Here is a 26,904-nt window from a genome sequence, read left to right on the forward strand (position 1 = left end):
AGGCCCCGGAAGACTAGAAAAAAGGCTAATGTAGTGCCCATCTTTAGAAAAGGGAAGGAGGAGGATCCGGGGAACTACAGGCCAGTCAGCCTCACCTCAGTCCCTAGAAAAATTATGGAGCAGGTCCTCAAGAAATCAATTCTGAAGCACTTACAGGAGAGGAAAGTGATCAGGAACAGTCAGCATGGATTCACCAAGGGCAAGTCATGCCTGACTAACCTAATTGCCTTCTATGATGACATAACTGGCTCTGTGGATGAGGGGAAAGCAGTGGATGTGTTATTTCTTGACTTTAGCAAAGCTTTTGGTACGGTCTCCCACAGTATTCTTGCAAGCAAGTTAAAGAAGTATGGGCTGGATGAATGGATTATAAGGTGGATAGAAAGCTGGCTAGATCGTTGGGCTCAACGGGTAGTGATCAATGGCTCCATGTCTAGTTGACAGCCGGTATCAAGCGGAGTCCCTCAAGGGTCGGTCCTGGGGCCGGTTTTGTTCATATCTTCATTAATGATCTGGAGGATGGCGTGGACTGCACCCTCAGCAAGTCTGAGGATGACACTAAACTGGGAGGAGTGGTAGATACTCTGGAAGGTAGGGATAGGGTCCAGAGTGACCTAGACAAATTGGAGGATTGGGCCAAAAGAAATCTGATGAGGTTCAACAAGGAGAAGTGCAGAGTCCTGCACTTAGGACGGAAGAATCCCATGCACTGCTACAGACTAGGGACCAAGCGGCTAGGCAGCAGTTCTGCAGAAAAGGACCTAGGGGTTACAGTGGACGAGAAGCTGGATATGAGTCAACAGTGTGCCCTTGTTGCCAAGAAGGCTAATGGCATTTTGGGCTGTATAGGTAGGGGCATGGCCAGCAGATTGAAGGACATGATCATTCCCCTCTATTCGACATTGGTGAGGCCTCATCTGGAGTACTGTGTCCAGTTTTGGGCCCTACACTACAAGAAGGATGTGGAAAAATTTGATAGGGATTTGATAGTTCCTTTCAACTACCTGAAAGGGGGTTCCAAAGAGGCTGGATCTAGACTGTTCTCAGTGTACCAGCTGACAGAACAAGGAGTAATGGTCTCAAGTTGCAGTGGGGGAGGTTTAGGTTGCATGTTAGGAAAAACTTTTTCATTAGGAGGCTGGTGAAGCACTGGAATGGGTTACTAAGGGAGGTGGTGGAATCTCCTTCCTTAGAGGTTTTCAAGGTCAGGCTTGACAAAGTCCTGGCTGGGATGATTTAGTTGGGGATTGGTCCTGCTTTGAGCAGGGGGTTGGACTAGATGACCTCCTGAGGTCCCTTCCAACCCTGATAGTCTATGATTCTGTTAGTTTCCACAGGAGATTCAATCGACCATGGAAGATTTATCTTTCGATGGCCATAAGCTTTTTGCAGACTTCGCGAATGACTCACTTCATATCCTAAAGAACTGTAGAGCAGCTTGCAAATGAGCGAACATTTAGCAGGTCTCAGTTAGCACAAACATCCCGCCCTGCTCAATTTTTTGCTTTCTGTAGGCCACCGGTACCACTGGTAAGAGGTTGAGGTTTTGAAAGAAAAAGCCTAGAACTATCTTGACTGCTTCATGCCAATCTTCAACATTGTCCAAACACCAGTTTAGATGGTTTGGTTGAGAGTCCAAACCACCAAATGACCAGGTTTTTCCCAGCTGCGTGACACAACTCCAGTCCTCAATTTGGACACCTCCTTGTCTTTTTCAGGAAGCATGAGGGACTATAACATCAGACAAATGGGTGTTATAGGCCATTACTTTGGGCTGTACTACCCAAATTACCTCCATCATGCCCTTCCAACCCCCATCCCTCTTCAGGGACTGCCTCTCGCTGTCAGTTGCTGACACAGAAGTTCTCATTGCTTCTAGGAGCCATAGAACCAGTCCCACCTCAATACAGAGGAAAAGGGTTCTATTTAAGATATTTTCTGATACCCAAGAAATAATGGGGGTTGGAGGCCGTTATTAGATGACAGACAATTGAACAAGCATGTTGACATCTGAAATTCAGGATGGCATCCCTAGCAGTTATAATTTCCTTCCTGGAATTAGGGAACTGGTTTGCAACCCTTGATCTCAAAGATGCCTATTTTCTAATAGGGTTTCATCCCTCTCACAAAAGATTTCTTCATTTCACATTCAATCACAATCATTACCAGTACAATGTCCTACCCTTTGGCTTGTCATCTGCCCAAGGAGCTTTCTTAAAAATCATGGTGGTCATACCATGTTGTTTAGGAATAACTGTTTTTTCCTACCTCGACAACTGGCTCCTCAAGGGTCAATCATATCAGGAGGTTTGGTCAGCATCTCAAACAACAACTTCACTATTCCAAAGTCTAGGTCTGCAGATAAAGCTTAAGAAATCAATATTGACCCCCTACACAACAATTGTTTTTGGAATGTTTCCGAATTCAGTAACAGGCAGGGCTTATCTCCCTCTTGACAGGCTCTTTGCTTTGAAGGACCTTATCCAAAAAGTGCAGCTCAGCCCTCAAGTTCCAGCAAAGATATGTCTGCAACTATTGGGACACACGGCAACTTGAGTTTTTGTGATACAAAACACCAGGTTGCATCTTTCATGTCTCCGGGGGTGGCTCAGGATAGTTTATGTACCCAACAAATACCGCTTGAACAAGAAGGTGTCTGTATCCAGCCAGGTCCTACAGTCACTCACCTGGTGCTCATCTTAATTAATTAGCCTCTTAGAGTTGGTACGGCAGCTTCCACCTTTTCATGTTCTCTGTATGTATATATATCTTCTTATTATATGTTCCATTCTATGCACCTGATGAAGTGGGCAGTAGCCCATGAAAGCTTATGCTCAAATAAATTTGTTAGTCTCTAAGGTGCCACAAGTACTCCTGTTCTTTTTGCGGATACAGATTAACACGGCTGCTACTCTGAAACCTGTCATTAGCAAGTATCATTAGTATCAAAGTATCAAGGTATCATTAGTGCGTCCACACTACCCCAAATTTGACCCAGCGAGGTCTATTTAAGCACTAAGCCCCTCGCCGGGAGGAGTACAGAAATCGATTTTAGGAGCCCTTTAAGTCAACAAAACAGGCGTGGTCGTGTGGACGGGTGCAGGGTTAAATCGACCGAATGCTGCTAAATTCGACCTAAACTCGTAGTGTAGACCAGGGCTAAGAGATGGTAGTTAAGTCAGCAGAAGAAGTCTTCTGTTGACCTAGCTCCATCTATACCAGGGGTTAGCATGACCTGACTATAGTGCTCAGGGCACAAAAATTTTCACAGTCCTAAGCAACATAGCTAGGTCAATCTAATTTTTAAGTGTAGATCAGGCATAAGTCAGTTTCTCAGGATCAGGGAGTAGCATTAAGCAACCTCATTCAGTTTTCACTTTGCTTTTCATTCTGTGCATCAGCTGTATCTCTGCATTATTTCCATCTAACCACACAAAATCTTCATATTTATTTTTCTGTCATTGTAGATGACGTCAGAAAATTATTAAGAGAGCTAGATGTCACAAATTCAGTCATAGCTCGGCTGGCGCCAGAAGGTAACCTGCAATGCTCCTTTGTGTAAAAATACTGTCAAAAGTAATTTACTTTCACTATCTGATCAGGCAATTTAATCAAAAGCTTTCTTGTAAGTTATGATTTGTCATAACACATTAGATAAGTGATTGACCTAGTGCTTTTATAGCCACAATTCAGTAATTTACTGAGTATTATGATATGTTATGTAGATTGAACAGTATGTTTATAGCAAAGTAAGGTAAGGTTAACAGCTAATGTTTATTGACTTTCAAATAATATTTTAACCCAATGGATGAATGAGCATATATTCTATTGAACAAAACCTAATTTTATTTTCACCCTGTAGAAGATATAGTTGTCCATGAGTTTGCCAGTCTTTGCCTAGCACATATGGCAGTCGAATATACCAGTAAAGCGCAAATATTTGAGCAAGGTGGACTAGAACCACTTATCAGATTGCTAAGTAGCCCTGACCCTGACGTTAAGAAGAACTCTGTTGAATGCATCTATCATCTCGTACAGGTAATTACAGAAACAGATCAGCATTGTATTTTTATTTCTTTTCTAGAGATTAATCACTTTAAAATATCTACTTCTATTCCTGTAATATCTAGAATTTATCCATTTATTAAAAAATCACTTAATCTCAAAGGGCATGAGTCTCATCTCAGTTTCAGCTATAGTTTTACCTTACTATAGCTCTTTTAACTTCAACTCAGTTACTCTTGATTTACCCCAGTGTGAGCAAGATCAAAATCAGACCCAAAAACGTTTGTTTAAATAAAAATCTTGTTTTTTCATTTGACAAGTCTTTATCCCCATAGTAAGGGTTACAGAAATGTCTGTCTATCCAAAACTGCACAAATAGAGTGATTAAAATTGCATCTTGCCTTATTCTTGCAAACAAGTCCACAACAATGATTTTGAACTTATTCCTAAATATAGGTGAAAACTGTTGGCAGTTTTTTTTCCATATGGGAGGAAGGTATTGTAATTGACAGCTTTCACAATCAGCACTAATGTCACCCATAAGCTGCTTAGCAAAAGAATGGTACAGTTGTATAGTAGTTCTTTTCAGAGGCTGGGCAAATCAATTCAGTAATGAATTCAATTCGTGGTTCTCTTTTTTGGGTGCATCAGAACAAGTCTTTATTCTGAATCACATTTTGCTGTATCTCCTCTCTTGCTATCTTGCTGACTTTGTTGCAGGGTGTATCTGGATAATTGCACCAGGTGCTTGCTTAAATTGATAAGGAAAATTACACACTGTACAGGTGCAATATGCTATTATAAACAGATTATAACTACTTTATTCCTTTACTATTTTAATATGGTATAGTATACATTCTTCATTGAGTGATATAGATAGAGATTAGATATATATGCAAAGGTTGAAATATTAAACAAAACCAGGTTTCAGTGTAACAGCCGTGTTAGTCTGTATTCGCAAAAAGAAAAGGAGGACTTGTGGCACCTTAGAGACTAACCAATTTATTTGAGCATAAAGTTTCGTGAGCTACAGCTCACTTCATTGGATGCAACCAAAACCAGTTTTTTAAGTTATGGAAGCCTAAGAGAGGAAACCAGGCAAGTGCCTCAAAGTGTGAAAAAGTCTCTTTTTTGTCACTAAGATAACTTGAAATGAGCAAACTAAATTTCACCAAGCTTTTCCAAAAAAATCCACATATGGACTGAGATAAGCATCAACATTTTCGGCCTCCTCAACCATAACTAGGCATTATAATTAATACTTTAGTAATGCAAAATTCTTTGAACTGTTTTGAATATTGTTTTGTGGAATACTTATTTCAATTTCCATTTTTAGTCCAAATGTAAAGAAACCTTCAGAATTAAAAGTTGCAAAATATTAGCTCATTAATATGTTTGAAATCAGAATTTCTTTGTTCTTTATGTAAAGCCGGGAGTCAACATGCTATTATATTGTGCTATCAGTTACACTTACTCAGTTTGGTATTTCACTGCAGGATTTTCAAAGCCGTGCTGCAGTTCGTGAACTAAATGCTATTCCTGCCTTACTGGAACTGCTGAAATCTGAATATCCAGTTGTTCAATTGTTAGCTCTCAAAACCTTTGGTGTGATTAGCAATGACAGAGAAACCAGGATAATACTGAGAGAAAACCAAGGATTAGATCATCTTTTTAAGATACTGGAAACTAAGGTACAGTTTATTTGAAATATGAACTATAAATGTAAACTTGAAAAAGTGTGTTTCAGATATTTTGTATCCAGTCTTCATCCATGCATCCTACTAAAGAAATGAACTTCATCATTTTAAATTTGTTGTTGTGGGGAGTAAGATTCTTTTTGTCAGATTCTGTTAGCATGTGTGTGTTGTTTTATTGCTGTTTGATTATACCAATGAGCTGACAAGTTGACAGAGTAAACCAAATCCAGAGAAATGTTCATTTATGCTATTTCTTTGAAAAGTATAAACAAAATAAATTTTTTGCCCCTTTTTTGTGTAACCAAAGTAATAATAATTCATTCCAAGGAACTCTGCTTTTTACTTGAAAAGACTGAATGTAGTATGTGTAATCAATGGGTCACTCATGAATGAGGTACTCAACATAAGGATTCATAGATTCATAGATATTTAGGTCAGAAGGGACCATTATGATCATCTAGTCTGACCTCCTGCACAACGCAGGCCACAGAATTTCACCCACCACTCCTACAAAAAAAAGCCTCACACCTATATCTGTGCTATTGAAGTCCTCAAATAGTAGTTTAAAGACTTCAAGGAGCAGAGAATCCTCCAGCAAGTGACCTGTGCCCCATGCTACAGAGGAAGGCAAAAAGCCTCCAGGGCCTCTTCCAATCTGCCCTGGAGGAAAATTCCTTCCCGACCCCAAATATGGCGATCAGCTAACCCTGAGCATATGGGCAAGATTCATCAGCCAGATACTACAGAAAATTCTTTCCTGGGTAACTCGGATCTCACCCCATCTAATAGCCCATCACAGGCCACTGGGCCTATTTATGAATATTTAATTACCAAAACCATGTTATCCCATCATACCATCTCCGCCATAAACTTATCGAGTTTAATCTTAAAGCCAGATAGATCTTTTGCCCCCACTGCTTCCCTTGGAAGGTTATTCCAAAACTTCACTCCTCTGATGATTAGAAACCTTCATCTAATTTCAAGTCTAAACTTCCCAATGACCAGTTTATATCCATTTGTTCTTGTGTCCACATTGGTACTGAGCTTAAATAATTCCTCTCCCTCTCTGGTATTTATCCCTCTGATATATTTATAGAGAGCAATCATATCTCCCCTCAACCTTCTTTTAGTTAGGCTAAACAAGCCGAGCTCCCTGAGTCTCCTTTCATAAGACAAGTTTTCCATTCCTCGGATCATCCTAGTAGCCCTTCTGTGTACCTGTTCCAGTTTGAATTCATCCTTCTTAAACATGGGAGACCAGAACTGCACACAGTATTCCAGGTGAGGTCTCACCAGTGCCTTGTATAATGGTACTAAAACCTCCTTATCTCTACTGGAAATACCTCGCCTGATGCATCCCAAGACCGCATTAGCTTTTTTCACAGCCATATCACATTGGTGGCTCATAGTCATCCTATGATCAACCAATACTCCAAGGTCATTTTCCTCCTCTGTTACTTCTAATTGATGCATCCCTTGCTTATAACTAAAATTCTTGTTATTAATCCCTAAATGCATGACCTTACACTTCTCACTATTAAATTTCATCCTATTACTATTACTCCAGTTTACAAGGTCATCCAAATCTTCCTGTATGATTTCCTGGTCCTTCTCTAAATTGGCAATACCTCCCAGCTTTGTATCATCCGCAAACTTTATTAGCACACTCCCACTTTTTGTGCCAAGGTCAGTAATAAAAAGATTAAATAAGATTGGTCCCAAAACCGATCCTTGAGGAACTCCACTGGTAACCTCCCTCCAGCCTGACAGTTCACCTTTCAGTAGGACCCGTTGTAGTCTCCCCTTTAACCAATTCCTTATCCACCTTTCAATTTTCTTATTGATCCCCATCTTATCCAATTAACTAATAATTCCCCATGTGGCACGGTATCAAATGCCTTACTAAAATCTAGGTAAATTAGATCCACTTCGTTTCCTTTGTCTAAAAATCTGTTACTTTCTCAAAGAAGGAGATCAGGTTGGTTTGGCACGATCTACCTTTTGTAAAATCATGTTGTATTTTGTCCCATTTACCATTGACTTCAATGTCCTTAACTACCTTCTCCTTCAAAATTTTTTCCAAGACCGTGCATACTACAGATGTCAAACTAACAGGCCTATAATTACCCGGATCACTTTTTTTCCCTTTCTTAAAAATAGGAACTGTGTTAGCAATTCTCCAATCATACGGTACAACCCCTGAGTTTACAGATTCATTAAAAATTCTTGCTAATGGGCTTGCAATTTCCTGTGCCAATTCCTTTAATATTCTTGGATGAAGATTATCTGGGCCCCCCGATTTAGTCCCATTAAGCTGTTTGAGTTTCGCTTCTACCTCAAATATGGTGATATCTACCTCCATATCCTCATTCCCGTTTGTCATGCTACCATTATCCCTAAGATCCTCTTTAGTCTTATTAAAGACTGAGGCAAAGTATTTGTTTAGATATTGGGCCATGCCTAGATTATCCTTGACCTCCACTCCATCCTCAGTGTTTAGCGGTCCCACTTCTTCTTTCTTTGTTTTCTTCTTATTTATATGACTATAGAACCTTTTACTATTCGTTTTAATTCCCTTTGCAAGTCCAACTCTACTTCACTTTTAGCCTGTCTCACTTTATCCCTACATGTTCTGACCTCAATAAGGTAGCTTTCCTTGCTGATCCCTCCCTTCTTCCACTCCCTATACGCTTTCTGCTTTTTCTTAATCACCTCTCTGAGATGCTTGTTCATCCAGCTTGGTCTACAACTCCTGCCTATGATTTTTTTCCCCTTACTTGGGATGCAGGCTTCCGATAGCTTCTGCAGCTTTGATTTAAAATAATCCCAGGCCTCCTCTACCTTTAGATCCATAAATTCTTCAGTCCAATCCACTTCCCTAACTAATTTCCTTAATTTTTGAAAGTCAGTCCTTTTGAAATCAAAAACCCTAGCTTCAGATTTATTTTTATTAATCCTTCCGTTCAGTTTGAACTGAATTATCTCGTGATCACTTGAGCCAAGATTATCCCCTACAACCATTTCTTCTATGAGGTCCTCACTACTCACCAAAACCAAATCTAAAATGGCATCCCCTCTAGTCAGTTCAGCAACTACTTGATGAAGGAATCCATCAGCTATCGTATCTAGGAAAATCTGAGCCCTATTATTATTACTAGCACTCGTCCTCCAGTCTATATCTGGGAAGTTAAAGTCTCCCATGATCACGCAGTTTCCATTAGTATTTACTTTATTAAAAACATTAAAAAGGGCTGTATCCATATCCAATGGCACAATGGGGCCGAAGAGCAGCAGCCTAGGTAGTTTTTGTCATTGCTGTGGTACTGATCAGTAATATGCGAAGAGATGATAAAGTAAAGGAAGGGTTTCTCTCATATTAACCATCATCTGGGAAGCACATTTGGTTTTGTTTTTCAGCCTGTCAGCTTATTCAGATAAAAATAAGATCTCACCACATCTAAATGGTTGTTGGAAAATCTTTTTTCTTTTCTTTTTTTTTTTTTTACAGCTATACCTGGTGAGTGAGTGGGAGAATCACTAGTTTTCATGCTGTGTTTATTGTTTTATCATTTTGGTTCTGTTAACACTCTTTTTATAATGACATTACTATAACATTTTTCAAAGTATTTTAAATAGTGGAAGAATTCACATGGCTTAATTTTATGTGACTTTTCCATTTTCTATATTTTGTCCAGTGCTAGTGCAGTTTCAGAGCCAATCTTGTTCCCTTAATTTAGTCTAAACACCAGTGATTCCAGGTTCCATTCCTGGCTTGGATACTCCATTGCTCCAGGCAGAGGTGATGCTGTCCCACTGGGGGCACTAAGCAGGAATGATTGCCCCCCCACCCCCATCACATAATAAAAAAGTGAATGCGGGCCCCCTTGAGCTGCTTGGGATCCTAAGTAATTGCTTAGTCTGCTTATGCCTAGAAGCAGCTCTCGCTCTGAGATCTGGAACAAGTCACGTGAGCACCTCCTGCCTCAGTTTTAACCATCTGTAAAATGAGTATAATGATACTTATTTCCCTTGTGGGAGTATCATGAGGCTTAATATATAGTAAAGCTCTTTGAAGTCTTAAGATATCAGGTTCTCTCTAAGGACCTGATCCAAAGCCCATTGAACTCAATGGGAGTCTTTCCATTTTTTTCATAATTATAACCAAGCTTGACTCCATGTTAACACAGGTTGTGGAGTCTGTCAGCATAGTTTTAAAAGATGCACAATGGATTTCATTGTGTACCAGAATGTGCAATAATTAATTATGGTAATTATCTTAGAAGCTAGAAAAGTTAAAGATATTTTAATCTTCATTAGAAGACTTTTTATTTTTTCTTACTAGGAATTTAATGATCTTCATGTGGAAGCTCTTGCAGTAGTGGCAAATTGTCTTGAGGATGTGGATACTATGCAACTAATTCAGCAGACAGGGGGCCTTAAAAAGCTACTTTCATTTGCAGAAATGTCTACCATTCCTGATATTCAGAAGAATGCAGCAAAGGCAATTACTAAAGCAGCTTATGATCGTATGTTACTTTTTAAAGTTCTATGTTAATTTCTTATGGAAATCCCGTGGGGGTGAATTTTCAGCCAGCCTGAGGGTCACTTCCCAGCATGAGACTACTAATCATGCTGGGAAGAAATAATTCCATAAATGAATTGCAGTTGCAAATCTTAGTGGTCAAAATAGCAAACAGGTACTAAATTAGATATAGAAACTGCTAATATGTGGGTATAAAATGCTTCCAAAAAGGGAATCTTGGCCTCTGAAAATTTGGGCCTTTATCTTTTATTTAATAAAAGATTTTAGATACCTGATATCTCAAGCGTTGTTTGCCAGAAAAATATTCCTCATTGGCAGTGGATAAACCTGAATAGCAATAATTGGGCTAGTCCCCTCTCTTAAACCTACAACTGCTCATCTAAATGTCAGGCAAGTTAGGGTATAAATTCCTGTTGCAGGGACATAATAGACTTTAAATGGCCTGCAGATTAATAAATCCCTGTGGAATTAGATAGCTTTTTTTCTGCTCTTTTAATAATTATTCATAGCATGGTTCCTATTTTTGCAGCCAGGTTTTTTTAATTCACCATTGAGTTGAGAATTATGCAGAACAAACTCATCGCTTTCGCCCATGAGGATGCTGTTTAAATAAGTCTATACAGGAAAATACCTCTGGTGGGAAGAGTGGAGAGTTACTGCAGCTCCTCTAGGAATGAAAAATAGTGTGGGGTGAGTAAGGTCAATCCCTCAGGTTGTAATCACCTCCAGAGTGGTACCACCCCACTAGGGAGGCTGGCATGTGCTAATTCAAACTGAGTCTCCAGAGACCAAGAGACAAAGAAAAGATTTTCAGTATAAAAGGCTGAGTTTAAACTAACAGGGCTTTCTTTCTGATCCAGTAAACAGACAGGACCTTCTGTCCAGCAGCGGTTTCAACCTATGAAGAAGGGTTCTATCTATCTGCTGAAACAAAATGAAGGCCTTGAGTCAGTTCAAGTTCATACTTTTATACCAAAAGCCCTTTCTTTGTCTCCTAGTTTCTGGAAAACCCAGCTTGAACTAGTATACACAAACCACCTCAGGGTGGAACTTCTCTGGAGTTGTTCACAATCTCAGAAGTAATCGCCCCCTACAGTTTCAGTTCCTATAGGATAACACAATCCTATGTAAACCAAATGTAATGTAAACACAATCCTATGTAAACCAAATGTAATACAAAGGTCCCCAAAGATACTGCATGGGGTTGCAATATCTGTCAAATCTCCCCCATAAAGAAGTGGGTATAATTAGGGTGCTTGTCTAGCATCCTAGGGGAACCCACAAATTTGTTCCTTGGCTGGCATGTCTGCCAATACCTTTTATAACTTGAGACTTCAATAATGCACATAATAAACATTCTCTCCCCCTAGCCAAATTTCTTTGTCTATCCCACCTCCTTGGAGGTCAGGCCTCGGAACCCAGATGGCCTAAACTCAGCTTTGTTGAGGGGAGGAGGAAGATTATTGCTTTTGTTCCCCGCAGTTGAGTTGAGATGAGCAGCAGTTCCTCTCCCCTTTGCTCAGGGTCCTTTATATTTTCATAGACCACCAGGCAGTCACAGACTGGAGGGGGCAGGGAAGCTCCCCTTTCCTTGTAGCTATCTCAAGTATCAGTTTCTTTGTTACCTGCAAGGGATACCCAACCCTACTTATCCCTGTCACCTGCTCCATTTGCATTTTGGCTGACATGGTCCCTTGCAGCTGGGAGCTAACTGAGGGGTCCAGTTAACCCATTCTGCCTTAAAAGCCATAATATCCTTCCCCAACAGCAAAGAAAATGGAATGTCTGCTAGCACATCTACAACCAATACTCCTGACCTTCCTGGGTCTGTATGGAAGTTTGTGCTGTAGGTAGAGTGAAGGCTTTTACACTGGGAACTTTAACCCAGGTTTCACACCCTGGGAGCATTTGATGGGGTTTCACTACATGGAGTTTAACTACATGGAGTTTTAGCAATACCAGTATCTCTCTATACAATTATTGTTTCCTCGTTAACTATCGCCTGCTCCCACTGGTGATCAGATGAATGTGCACCCCAGAGAGTGTAGCATGACATGTGGGCAGTAGCTTCGTGTGTGAATGGTTCAGCATGAAAATTACATGCCATTGATGAACTGGCTCCACCTCCAAAGGTTTGGTCGCACAGTGTATTCTGAAGTTGCGGTGGAGCTGGCCTTCCCAGCACTGCACTGGGCCTCAGTGGTTGGATTGGGAAATCCCAGGCAAAATGACCCAGCTGGCCACAGATGGGACATCATATTTCCACATCCATCCCAGGGCTTCTCAGAGCAGGCTTCCCACCCCTCCTCCCCCAATTTCCCAGCTACGGTTACATCTCTAGGATCTTTTCTCATTGCCGCATCCTCTGCTGTACCCTTTGTGGCACCATCTCCTTGATCCCGTGCATGTCCTGTTGGAGAAAAAGGAAGCTCTTCTGGCTCCTTGTCTGTAGGGGATACCCCAACCTACCTCAGATTGTCTGAATGCAGCATTGTTTACCCTCTCCAATTTCTTCAGATCACAGGGCAGCATTATACATTTAATTTATGTACATTTTGTAAACATATTATCTAATTTAATATACAGTTAGAAAAAACTCTCCTTCCCCTCCCCTGCCTCTCAGGTCTCCTTTCTTGTGTCCTCATCTAATTCTTCTCATAACCTCCCTAGATTGACCAATTGAATATTTACAATTATTTTTATTGCAAATGCTATATGAAAAGAGCAACTCTGCCCTCCAGTCCACACTATGGACTCTATTCATTTTCTCCACTTGTCAATGGAAGTTCCACACGTGGAATGTCAGTGAGAGTTCTGTACATTGATGATTGGCACCATAGATTGGAGAGGAGGAGATTGTGTCAAGACTTTCATGATGTATTTTTCCAGTGTTGCTATTTTATTATGACATTCTGGGAAAAAATGAACAATAAGAATGTAAACACCATTTTTCATAGTCCTATGACAGATTTCCATGTACTGCATTCCAAGTAGATTACTTATGTTCCTACTACTACAATATATTTTTATTTCTTCTTTCACATTTACTGCTTGCATATAAACACATACCTCTCTTCCCCCTTTGCTCACCTTTTTTTGCATTTTGGTGTCCTACTGTTTTAACATCTACAGTACGACATTCCTAAAGCACATGATGACAAGAACTACTCATAATTATTACTGTATCATACAATCTTATGTCCTTGGATATAACTGTCAGTGATGATGCATCTTCTTGTTACCTTTCTTTACAAACGCAATCAATGGTCTCAGTATAAAGGCTTGGTCTCTTCTTCAGACTACGATATATGGCGTAGATCAGTGGTCTCCAACCTTTTTATGCCCAAAATCATTTTTTGAATTTAAGGGCAACCCGGGATCTGCCCCTCCCCTTCCCCAAAGCTCCTCCCCACTCACTCCATCCCCACCTCTCTCCGTCACTCGCTCTCCCCGACCTTCACTCATTTTCACCAGACTGCCGTAGGGGGCTGGGGTTCGGGAGTGGCTGCGGGCTCTGGGCTGGGGCCGAGGGGTTTGCAGTGTAGGAGGGGGCTCTGGGCTGAGCCTGGGGCAGGGGGTAAGGGGTGCAGGAGGGGGTAAGGGGGGCAAGCTTTGGGAGGGAGTTTGAGTGCAGGAGGGGGCTCTGGACTGGGGCAGACTGTAAGGGTGCAGGAGGGGATACGGGGTGCTGGCTCAAGGAGAGGGCTCAGGGCTGGTTTGGGGGGCTGCCTCTGCGAGGGGGCTTGGGGCTTGAGCTTGGGGTGCAGGAGGGAGTTTGGGGTGCAGGAGGGGGTATGGGGTGCTGGCTCTGGGAGAGGGCTCAGGGCTGGTTTAGGGTGCTGGCTCTGGGGGGGGGGGTTTAGGGCTGGGGCTTGGGGTGCAGCCTGCCGCCGGGCAGCACTTACCTCCGGTGGCTCCCGGTCGGTGGTGTACATGGCTGCCGCTAAGGCAAGCTCCCTGCGTACCCTGGCCCCACACTACTCATGGAAAGGGCCAACACGCCCCTGCAGCCCTGGGGGTGGGGAGGCGGCACGTGGCTCCACGCACTGGCCCTCTCTGCAAGCATCACCCCCGCAGCTCCCATTGGCCACAGCTCCCCGTTCCCAGCCAATGGGAGCTGCGGGGATGGTGCTTACAGGCAGGAGCAGTGTGTGGAGGGAGACCCCTGCCCCTCTGCCCCTGGGGCTCTAGGGCCGGACTGGCCGCTTCCGGGAGTGGCGTGGGGCCCAGGCAGGCAGGGAGCCTGTCTTAGCGGCAGCCCCTGGAGATCGCAATCGACTGGGAGATCCTCTACGTACACACTGTAATGAGAGTGATCAGGTAAGGTGAGCTATTATCAGGTAAGGTGAGCTATTACCAGCTATTACCCCGCTGTCCTGCTGGTAATAGCTCACCTTACCTGATCACTCTCGTTCCAGAGTGTATGGTAACTCCCATTGTTTCATGTTCTCTGTGTATATAAATCTCCCCACTGTATTTTCCACTGCATGCACCCAATGAAGTGAGCTGTAGCTCACAAAAGCTTATGCTCAAATAAATTTGTTAGTCTCTAAGGTGCCACAAGTCCTCCTTTTCTTTTTGTCCAATATATTAGCTCCTAGACATGGCACCTGGGAGAGAGGGAGATGTTAAATACATTGCTGCTAGACAGGCTCATGATCTAAAGTTAACTTCTCAGCTGAAGAAAAGATGGAACAGTAGCAATTACCAGGAACAGTGTAGGGGTAAATCAGAATCAACAGTACGCAATTGTGTTTTGGGAATTTTTTGTACTGTAAATGTACTAAACATGCCACATTTGTAAATTCATTGCATTAGTAGTATGCCTAGTGTCTGATATAGTACTCGATAATTACTCTGATTAAAATGTAAGTGCATGACTTCTTGGACAGAAATCCAATATAGTGCATTATAGTTCTGAGTCAGCATGTGATTTCATCATTAAAATCTGTTATAACTATACAGTAATCTGCCCTTTGCAGGTTTGGTGAACACAGCTGGATTTTGAGAACATTTCCAGCAGGGTAGAGAAAAAGAATTATGGTCTTGCATTAAAATGGAAATTGTACCTCTGTTATGATGGTACATGTATCCATTTTCTGACGGCAACAGTTAGCTATAAACCAGTGCCAGTTTCTGAAATAAGTAGTGTTGGCAGCTGTAGCTGAAGTTGCTTTTTTCCTGATGGATGTGATGCTAGTAAACACATTATTTTTTTGCATGTCGTCCTTCAAAAAAGTATTTGCCTTAGCTTTTCTTTGTTGGGAAAGATGTCACAAAAGGGTTACACTGTATGAACAAAGCAACTTAGGTGGGATAAATATTTTATTAAATTTTGGACACCATCTTTAGTTCAGTGTTCTGCTTATATAAGGCCAAACTGGCAGTTTAATCACTGTGCTTTGTTGTGCCACAAAATTCTGTATTTAATACAGTTCCTTTGCAGGGCTTTTATTTTGTACATCCAGAGTTATGGATTGCAAGCTTTGACCCTGATTCACTGTTGTCTCACAAATAATGCAGTCATTTACATGAGTGCAAAGTGAGAACAAAATGTATTTAAAATTCTGTAATTGTAATTTAGTAGTATTTTTCATCCACTTTGACCTAACTTTGCTTTGGTATAAATTATTACAGAAGGTGCAGGGCAATAGTGTATTGGGCTCTTTGTTCCTAGTTTTGGGGTAAAAATGAGGAGTAGTAAAAAAAACCAACCTAAACAAGAGTTAGTTCATGATGGGCTCAGTGCTCAAAAACAGGATGAGGTGTTGGTCCTCCAGACTCTGCTGGCTGCCTGTGTCTGATTGCTCTGTGTAGAATTAGATCAATATATTCAAATAATTCCAGGGTCAAGAGATTTATCACTACAAATATGGTGTTAGCGTCTGAACATGAGAAGTGCTTTGGTGCAAAATGATGCTGCTTTATTGTACATAAAAGGCCCATAATAAAACCCAAATGGACAAGCTCATGCAAATAGAGATAGGGTCAGCCAGAAATATTTGTCCTTAGAATACAATTGGAAAATGAAACTTAAAATGTTAATAATTTTCTTTATATATACACTGTAATAGTATACAATAAAGTCAAATCAAAATCTGCTGTTCTAGATTATTTCTAATACATTTGAAATGGCTATATTTACTAGTTTAAAGGAACTACTGCAGAGTATTAATGTTCTTAATTTGCCTTCATGTAGGCAGTAAATATATTTTTTACCTATATTTGAAAAAAAAGTTCATCCTTAATCACACATGGCATTTGGAAAAATAAGAATAGCATTTTAAAAAAATACAAAAATTCCATATAGCAATGATGAATTTGCCATATCAAAACAAATTACTGAAGCAAGAAGACTCCCCTAGAGAGCGTTATTAGGGATTACAGACTAGTTTGGCAAGCAACAGGTCGGAAGCAAAGTCTATTATTTGTCAAATCAGTCTGTAATCCCATTTAATGCCCTCTTGAGAGAGTTGGCTGTTACACGTCAATGCTGTGCCAAGTTTCTTTCTGCTGTTGCTTAAAATTCTCCCAACACTTGAGTTTTTGTGTATTATACTTTGTGATGTAGATTATGTAGCTTTGATGAGTATAAAATATGTAGAAACTGTCTGGAAAAGAGAAAACGATAGCCTTGTGATATGTATGCATTGAGCCATTTCTGCAGTAATAGGGCTTGATTGAAAATCTAGTTTTCATTAGCTTTATGGTCAAACTGAGAATTTTTTTTAAGCCAAACCAAAACTATCACAGAAGTTCCGTTTTCATTGAGAAGAACAATTTTAAATAACATAAAATAATAAATTTATAGAATGAATGTAAATGTTTTAGATAATATTAAAATTATCTTCTTTTTTTCAGTTAGACCACAGATTGCGGGCTGCATCTTGCCCTAGGCTCTGATTCAGCAAAGGATTTAAATAGTTGTGGCAAAAATGTCAAAAGTGGCTACGTGATTTATATATCTGTCTCATTGAAAGTCAATGGAATTTGAGCTCTTGAATCACTGATGAACTTTTGAAAATTTTACCCCATATGCATAACTTTAAGCACATAAGTAGCCCTATTGCTGTCAATGGGACTACTCACAAGCATGGGTTATGCACATGCTTGAGTGTTTTGTTGGCTCTCGGCCCTAGTGATTACAGTGATGAAGAGCAGCAGATATGCTATCCAGTGCTTCCTTTGCTACAGACTCCTGCCAGTCAGGGAGGATGCACTCTGGTGTGCACTTTATTGTTACCCTGAACAGGATTGCTGACAGCAACATGTAGCCTTGCTGGGTGAAGGGAGGGAGCTGGACATGCCCTCTAAACTTCAGACCACACCTATTTTGAGGTAGGTGAGTTCTCCAAGCTTATTGGCCAGCCCTCCTTTGAGTGCTGTGGAAAGATCTTCTGCTCCTGCTTGTATAGTAGGAGGAGACTTCCTGTGCACTCTTCCTTGCCCCGGCACATCAGTGCAGCATAGGGCAAGATTGAGCCCCAAGTCTTTTAACATTTTCTTTAAAGCTGCATTTTAATGAAGAACTATGAGTTGCACGTTTTTTATCTGCCCTTGCCTTTTGTTTGGTCCATATAATACTGTGACTGATATGGGAACCATCAAGTACACAGCTTAATTGTTCTTTTACTTGTATATTTGCCTTTAAATTTCATGTACATGACTCCTATTAGCATGAACTGAGGGAAGAATATATCCCTTAAAGAGTATGACTGTAGTAAACAGAAAATGTGAAAGCTGAATCACTGAGTCTGCACAATCAGGAAACAAACTCTCGACTGAATTTGGTTATTTGTGTTTAAAGCTGGTTATTAAAATGCATCCTTTTTATCTCCCTTGCCTTTTAATGCGGGTCTCTGCCCAGGAGAGGTGACAGCTGAGGAACCGGGAGCTAGAGTGAGTGCCCTTGGTGGACCAGGAGGGAGGAGTATAGGTGCAATTGCCTTGAACTGTGATGCCACACACTGGGCTTTAGTGTCTCATTTGTATCAAAAGCAAGGAACAAATGTGTGAGATCAAATAGATGTCGTTCTCATTTGCAATCCTATTTCTATGAAGATTAATGCTATTTTTTGTTTGTTTTGTGTAAAGCTGAAAATAGAAGAATTTTGCATGAAGAAGAGATTGAAAAGTGCCTTGTAACCCTTTTGGGAACTGACAATGATGGTGCTAAAGCTGCTGCTTCTCAAGCTATTTCTGCTATGTGTGAGAGTTTAGCAAGCAAAGATGCTTTTGGAATCCAAGGTGAGTAAATTGGGGAGGAGATGGAATTAGCTCCATTAAGCTCCATTTTGTAAGGACCGTATTATCATTTTACAGTTTCCCATGGGTTATTTAAAGCAGCATATGTACAATTATTTTTTTAAAGGGATTCCCCAGCTAGTTCAGTTGCTAAGCAGTGAGAATGAAGAAGTAAAAGAAGGTGCTGCCATAGCTCTGGCTAATCTGACAACAGCCAGTCCTAGCAATGCAAGGTAAGTGTGCAATTTGTAAATAACTATGTAAAATACTAATCTGGACATACTTTGATTTTTAAAAAATTCTCCAGTCAATGTCCTAGATCTCTAGTCAATGTCAGTGGGAGTTACACATATACATAAAAGAGAGCACAGTATTGTAGCCAAGAGGCCAGACTTTAACCTGCTGCAGCTGCCAGGGGAATCTCTTGATGATGATGAGCTGGTGTGGCAGTTCTATGCCACCCCCATTAGTCCTCAATGTAAGGGATGTGGTCAGGACATCCCTACACTATGGTAGTGTCCAGCTGCAAACTGTTCATTGAGGCCTTGGGCAGCCGATGTAAATTACAGCAGCCTTTGGCTGAGCTGATCTATGCACAGATCAAGGATCAGGGGAATGTAAAGCTGGCTTAAATTTACTTTTCTGTTATCACACAGTCCTGCACCAACCTTAGATGGACTGGTGAATCTGATCTTAGGTCTGCTATGTAGATCAGAAAGCAATAACTTACATTAAATGGGTATGCAGGATGAATGCTGTGTGACTATAATTACTTGCTAACTTCACTTGTAAATGAAACTCTTTTCTGAGTCATAGATGAGCCAAAGAGTAACTTTGGACTCATGAATGATAAGGCCAAACCCTTTGCTGATACAAATCAGCATAGCTCCAGCTCACCAGCTGAGAATCTGGCCCCTATTTGTTTTATATTCATATAACTAAAAAAAATACTAACCCTTTTTTTAATTTGGAAAAAAAAATCCAGCCTGAGATACTGTAATCCATATTCATCCTAGAACTGGGTTTGTTTATTGTTTGTTTTTAGTTTTGTTTTTGTTTTTTGTCTCACTTGTAAACCACTGAAAGTAAATACATTTAATGGGAATGCAGATATATCTTTAAATGATGTGAATTTGCTGTGTAATGATGTTGAGGATATTCTAGTCACAAATGGGACTAATGAGAATAGAACCATTTTATTAGTTATGTATTAGTTCCTTCTTATAAGCCCCCAGAGTGTTAAATCATAAAGCCAACAGCAACATATACATTTTGGTGTGACAAGAACAGCATAGTGGCTAACTTAAAGAGGGGTAGCCACTGGGGAAGAAGCACTGCGTCCCTGACTGAGGGAGACTGCTGAGGAGACCAAGGAGCAGTGAGTGAATGGTGTGACTGAACTATAGAGACATTTTGAAGTTAGGCCCCTCCAATTTTATGTCCGCCTTGCCCAGAGGCATAGGCGCCGACTCCATGGGTGCTCCGGGGCTGGAGTACTCACGGGGAAAAATTGGTGGATGCTCTGCACTCAGCTCCCAGCCCTCCCCCGCCCCGGCCCCAGCTCACCTCCACTCCGCCTCCTCCCCTGAGTGCACTGCCGCTCCGCTTCTCCCCCTAGCTCCCACCGCTTGCTGCACGAAACAGCTGTTTCGCGTCGGGAAGCGCTGGGGGGGGGGGAGGAGGGAGAACGAGGTGCGCTCTGGGAAGAGGCAGAGCTGGGGCGGGGATTTGGGGAAGGGGTCCAATAGGGGCAGGGAGTGGGCAGAGTTGGGGTGGGGACTTTGGGGAAGGGGTTGTGATGGGGGTGGGGCAGGGGCGGGGGAGAGCACCCACCGGCACCTGGAAAAGTTGGCGCCTAGGCCCAGAGGGACCTAAGGCTGTGGCAAGATGCTGCAAAAGGTCCACAATGGGATGCTACTTGAGCTGTTATGCTTATAGAAAGCACACACAATTTTTTTATAGGGGAAAAGGCAACACGCTGCATTTATTGAGAATACAGCAGGTAGCATATGCTTTTTAGTTACACACATACACCATGCACACAGTTTTGCCAGTCGATGTTAATAGTTGTTAGTTTAGAGTTTGGATTGATTTAGTGGCCAGCCAGATTGGTTCCAGAGGGGAGCTGGGCTTTGTTGGTTGCGATTTGATGCTTTTGGAGCTGTTGGCAAGACGAACCCAAAGCCCTGTGGCAATACATTTTGTTTTTATAGTTTTTTGTTGTTGTTGAAGTTTATAGATTTTGCTGTGTTAGTTTATAATTGATTATTTTTTAGTGGGTGTTATTTTTTGATGGCTTAGAACACCTTTGGGAGGGTTATTTTGTCTGGTTTTCATTTAATTAATTATTTTGTGTTTTAAGGATGCTAGCCTTTACTTTAGGGTTGTTAATTTGCCCCTTTTTAACCATGGGTGCGCATTGATTTTTTTTGGCGTTTTGGTGGGGTTTTTTGGCCATTTGGCTTTAAAAATGGCCTTTATATATATATGATAGATGCATACATTTTTTATTTATGCAAATAGTTTTTTGCAGAGACCTTTAAAAGGTAACAAATAGCAGTGTTTTATGTTGAATAAGAAAGGCATTGTAAATTAGACCTTACCAAATTTTGTAATTATTTTTTTTCATACTGGGGCTTGGGCTTTTGAAATTTTTAAAATTTAATTAACATAGACACAGACAAAACTTTGTTTGTTGCCTACAAGGCATAAAAAGAAAATGGTTAATATTAGTATTTACTATTTTATTTATTTATTTTAATATTTTAATTTTTATTATAAAACATACAATGTATACAGCCAAAACATAATTAATTATATAGCACAGTACCCATGGTACAACATAATTTCCCTTTTGACCCTTTGAGAACAATTTTTGAGTGGGTCATATTTTATATAATTGTTTTATAGCAATGTATTGGGAGGTAATTTGAGCTTGTGGTTGCAAGTTGATAAACATTTTTTTTTATTTAGCAACACATACAGAACATTTTAATTGGGCAAACACAGGATAGTACCAATACAATTAACAATGGATGAAGCATGATTGACAATATACCTTTGGAAGTGGGAGACCAGCTTGTAAAAACATTATACCAATGATATGCAGTGAGGTTTTTTTAGAATTAGCAATTTTAATTATGTTTTTATTTGCATGTGTTATTTGGAGAATTTGTTTTTTTATATTTTTGGGGTTTTTTTGTTTTGTTTTTTTCCCCCAAAAACTGAGTTATTTTTGCTTTTAGAAGCAGATGATTAGCTAATTTTTGCCAATTTAAACCAAGGGAGATGGAGAAGTTAATCAAGGGGGTGATTACGGTACTTTGGGCTTTTTTTTAGCTTACAGAGGTAATAAGTGTGGTTATTGGTGTATAAAGTGCTAGCATTGCATTTACACTTATTTACTGGTGGCTGGCTAATACTTTTATTTTTTTTAAATATTGTTTTTTAGGATATAACACATATACATTGTTCATTATATAAAACATGTGTTACATTTTTAAGTTTATTTTAAATGTATGTTCTTAATGATGTATTTTTATTGCATGGTTTTATGGTGGCAGGCAGAGAGAGGAATACCCATTTACAAGGGTCCCACTTTGTACACTGTTGTGTATTTAGTAGGTTTTTGAGTGGGGGGTTGGCCCATTGATCCATAATGCGAGGTAACTAGGAAGATCCCATGGTCAATTTTGATAGTGGCCTGGCTTTTCATAGCTTTGCCTTTACAGATTGTTGATGGGCAATTTTGATAATAATTTTTTTTAGTAGCAGTTTAGACTTAATTATGCTGGAGGCATATTCTATTTATTTATGCTTATAGGCATTAAATAAAGATTTTTGTTGTGGTTGTTTTAAAAGGTGTTTTAGTACTTTAATATTTTTTGATATTACCCAGAACATTTTATGTTCGAGTGATGCTAAATTGAGAATTTGCATTTTAGTGCATTTTATGGCTAAGGCAGTTTTATTTTTTAATTTTAGCTGTTTTTGTGATGTTTATAAGGTGAACTTTAAGTTCCACTTCCCCGTTCCAGGCATAAATATTGGTATTTTTTAGTGGCCTTAGGATTTGATTTGTATTTTTATTGTATTATTTTAAGAGGATTTTTGGTTTTTTGATGGGGATTTATGTTTGATTAGTTAGGAGGAAATTATTTTTGACCAGGGAAGAGATTGTGGTGGGCTTTCCCAAGATATTTTTAAGTATCTGGGACATACGGGCCCCCAAGAACAGGGACTGCTAAACCTTATACTGGGGTTTTATGGATTTGGAGGGTAGTAGTGGTTGAGCCAGCGCTTTATGTTTTGAATTTTAGGAGGGTTTTTTTGTAAAAAGTTTAAGACATTATTATTTATGCAAAAAATTTAATTTGTGAGACATGTACCCATTTTAATTTTTTTTTTTAATACGGTAAACTAGTGGGCTGAGGCGGTCCACTATGGAATAGGGTTTTGTTTGTTTTGATTTTAATGCGTGGCCCCCCTTTTTTAATTTGAGATATATGGTTTGATTTTTTTGTTTTTTATAGGGCTGTTTTAGTATGCTTTTGTGCATGGATTTTTTATTTATTTGTTTGATAGCTTGATTAACCCTATATTGGAGAGTGGTTTTGTTTTTTTGCAGCTGCTTAAGCCACTGTAAATATTTACGCTGTGTTACATTAGGGATTTTTTTTTTTATTTTGTGTTAGGTGGCTAATGTTAATTATAAGGTGCATTGATTGTCCAAACGTAATTTGAAAAGGCTGGATTTTGGTTTTTAGCCTGTTGCTGCTGCGAATAGCTGCTAGAATTAGAGGCAGCTTGTCTGATCAATTTTTTTGGTATGACTTACTATTTTTTTAATGCTTTTTTAATGCCTAGAGGTATTGCCTTGATATTGCCAGAGATCTGGGTATACCCGATTCCCCCTGCTGACCCCTATTCCTTCGTCCTTGGGAACGACCCATAGCATATTCCCATTGATCCCCTTTGTACCGCTTTTGTTTGTATAGGTAACTGCTGGTTTTATTGCCACCACATAAGAGGCCTTTTTTGTATATATATATTATACATTATATATATTTGTATATTACACCTACCTATCTGTTCCCCAAATGTTGCCATGAGACCCAGGAAACCAACGTCGTCAGTGACTACCAACCTATCCAAAGTGGCTCTAATTTCCGGAGCTGCACATACCCACATGAGTTGATAGACTTCCAGGGTAGTTAGCCCTTCCCTTTTTGCAAGTAAAACTGCATTGGTACACCATCTAGAAAAGATGTCTCGGTTCAGGGTCCCCAAATGTCAGCCATTGTCTTTAAGCTGGTGGCCGATACTGGAACTGTGGTAACGGTTGTGCTACCCCCACCCACTACGGGAGTTATTAGAGTGGTATGTTGGATCGCCGCTACTGGGGCCATGGGAGCGCACCCATTGTGTATACATTTTTGCGGACTATTTCATATATTTTCCTCCCAGGTTTCCCTGGGGTCCCATATTTCTTCCTCCCAGTCAGGGTTTACCCTGGACAGTGTTTGATCCCATTCTTTTGCTGTGACTGCTGCAACCTGGTGGGTTGCGAAGCCTAGCTTCTAGTTAAGCTGCTTGATAATCAATTTGCAGCGATTATGACTTGCTGGAGCTCTGCCTTGTTTTAATATTAGTTTCTTTACTATGCCCTGTAGGACTTGGGATTTTTTTTTATTTTATTTTATTCTTTTATTTATTTTAGTAATTCTTTTTCCCTTGCTTTTAGTTTTTGTACAGCGTCCTTAAGCATGTCCAATTGGCCGTGAACTCCTGTAGTCAATACTTTCCATTTATTGGTGTTTTGCTTACTCGCACCGAGCTTTTCATGCAGTGCAGTGTTTTTTGCTTGGCAATTGACCAGCCGGAGGAACACCTCATTACAGGCTTTCCACAATAGCCAGAGTGCAGCCGAATCCCTTTTTATTAGGGTTGAAAGGTTTATAAATTTGAGATTTGTTTAAAAGGGGTAATCTTTTGCACACACGGCAGCTTTTTTGGCTCTACCTGAGCATTTTCCTTAGGGGACTCCTTTCATAAGAATGGCCATACTGGGTCAGACCAAAGGTCCATCCAGTCCAGTGTCCAGTCTACCGACAGTGGCCAATGCCAGGTGCCCCAGAGGGAGTGAACCTAACAGGTAATGATCAAGTGATCTCTCTCCTGCCATCCATCTCTACCCTCTGATAAACAGAGGCCAGGGACACCATTCCTTACCCATCCTGGCTAATAGCCATTAATGGACTTAACCTCCATGAATTTATCCAGTTCTCTTTTAAACCCTGTTATAATCCGAGCCTTCACAACCTCCTCAAGCAAGGAGTTCCACAGGTTGACTGTGCGCTGAGTGAAGAAGAACTTCCTTTTATTTGTTTTAAACCTACTACCCATTAATTTCATTTGGTGGACTCTAGTTCTTATATTATGGAAACAAGTAAATAACTTTTCCTTATTCACTTTCTCCACACCACTCATGATTTTGTATACCTCTATCATGCCCCCCCTTAGTCTCCTCTTTTCCAAGCTGGAAAGTCCTAGCCTCTTTAATCTCTCCTCATATGGGACCTGTTCCAAACCCCTAATCATTTTAGTTGCCCTTTTCTGAACCTTTTCTAATGCCAGTATATCTTTTTTGAGATGAGGGGACCACATCTGTACGCAGTATTCAAGATGTGGGCGTACCATGGATTTATATAAGGGCAATAATTCTCCGTCTTATTCTCTATCCCTTTTTTAATGATTCCTAACATCCCATTTGCTTTTTTGACTGCTGCTGCACACTGCGTGGACGTCTTCAGAGAACTGTCCACAATGTCTCCAAGATCTTTCTCCTGATTAGTTGTAGCTAAATTAGCCCCCATCATATTGTATGTATAGTTGGGGTTATTTTTTCCAATGTGCATTACTTTACATTTATCCACATTAAATTTCATTTGCCATTTTGTTGCCCAATCACTTAGTTTTGAGAGATCTTTTTGAGGTTCTTCAGTCTGCTTTGGTCTTCACTATCTTGAGCAGTTTAGTATCATCTGCAAACTTTGCCACTTCACTGTTTACCCCTTTCTCCAGATCATTTATGAATAAGTTGAATAGGATTGGTCCTAGGTCTGACCCTTGGGGAACACCACTAGTTACCCCTCTCCATTCTGAAAATTTACCATTTATTCCTACCCTTTGTTCCCTGTCTTTTAACCAGTTCTCAGTCCATGAAAGGATCTTCCCTCTTATCCCATGACAACTTAATTTACATAAGAGCCTTTGGTGAGGGACCTTGTCAAAGGCTTTCTGGAAATCTAAGTATACTATGTCCACTGGATCCCCCTTGTTCACCTGTTTGTTAACCCCCTCAAAGAACTCTAATAGATTAGTAAGACATGATCTCCCTTTACAGCAACCATGTTGACTTTTGCGCAACAATTTATGTTCTTCTATGTGTCTGACAATTTTATTCTTTACTATCATTTCAACTAATTTGGCTGGTACTGACATTGGACTTACCGGTCTGTAATTGCCAGGATCAACTCTAGAGTCCTTTTTAAATATTGGCGTTACATTAGCTATCTTCCAGTCATTGGGTACGGTAGCTGATTTAAAGGACAGGTTACAAACCATAGTTAATAGTTCCACAATTTCACATTTGAGTTCTTTCAGAACTCTTGGGTGAATGCCATCTTGTCCCAGTGACTTATTACTGTTAAGTTTCTTAATTAATTCCAAAACCTCCTTCAGTCTGTGACAATTCCTCAGATTTGTCTACAAAAGACGGCTCAGGTTTGGGACTCTCCGTAACATCCTCAGCTGTCAAGACTGAAGCAAAGAATTCATTTAGTTTCTCTGCGATGACTTTATCGTCTTTAAGTGCTCCTTTTGTATCTCGATCGTCCAGGGGCCCCACTGGTTGTTTAGCAGGCATCCTGCTTCTGATGTACTTAAAAAACATTTTGTTATTACATTTTGAGTTTTTGGCTAGCTGTTCTTCAAACTCCTTTTTGGCTTTTCTTATTACATTTTTACATTTAATTTGGCTGTGTTTATGCTCCTTTTTATTTACCTCACTAGGATTTGACTTCCACTTTTTAAAAGATGCCTTTTTATCTCTCACTGCTTCTTTTACATGGTTGTTAAGCCACGGCGGCTCTTTTTTAGTTCTTTTACTGTGTTTTTTAATTTGTGGTATACATTTAAGTTGAGCCTCTATTATGGTGTCTTTGAAAAGTGTCCATGCAGTTTGCAGGGATTTCACTCTAGTCACTGTACCTTTAAATTTCTGTTTAACTAATCTCCTCATTTTTGCATAGTTCCCCTTTCTGAAATTAAATGCCACAGTGTTGGGCTGTTGAGGTGTTCTTCCCACCACAGGAATGTTAAATGTTGTTATATTATGGTCACTATTTCCAAGTG

At 40.2% G+C, this 26,904-nt stretch overlaps 1 protein-coding gene across 5 annotated transcripts in view; it reads left to right on the forward strand.

Annotated features, from left to right (window-relative positions):
- ARMC3 (armadillo repeat containing 3) overlaps nt 1-26,904 on the forward strand; it is a 116,584-nt gene that overhangs the window by 27,343 nt on the left and 62,337 nt on the right. For 4 of the 5 annotated variants that reach the window (XM_074946072.1, XM_074946074.1, XM_074946073.1 and 1 more), the window contains exons 6-11: nt 3,468-3,536; nt 3,863-4,038; nt 5,502-5,696; nt 10,045-10,228; nt 18,340-18,492; nt 18,617-18,722. In XM_074946072.1, coding sequence (XP_074802173.1) covers nt 3,468-3,536; nt 3,863-4,038; nt 5,502-5,696; nt 10,045-10,228; nt 18,340-18,492; nt 18,617-18,722 — 883 coding nt within the window. The remainder of the gene's footprint in view (nt 1-3,467; nt 3,537-3,862; nt 4,039-5,501; nt 5,697-10,044; nt 10,229-18,339; nt 18,493-18,616; nt 18,723-26,904) is intronic. The other variant, XM_074946076.1, reaches the window with a different exon arrangement.

Source organism: Natator depressus, chromosome 2 (assembly GCF_965152275.1).
Source record: "Natator depressus isolate rNatDep1 chromosome 2, rNatDep2.hap1, whole genome shotgun sequence".
NCBI lineage: Eukaryota > Metazoa > Chordata > Testudines > Cheloniidae > Natator > Natator depressus.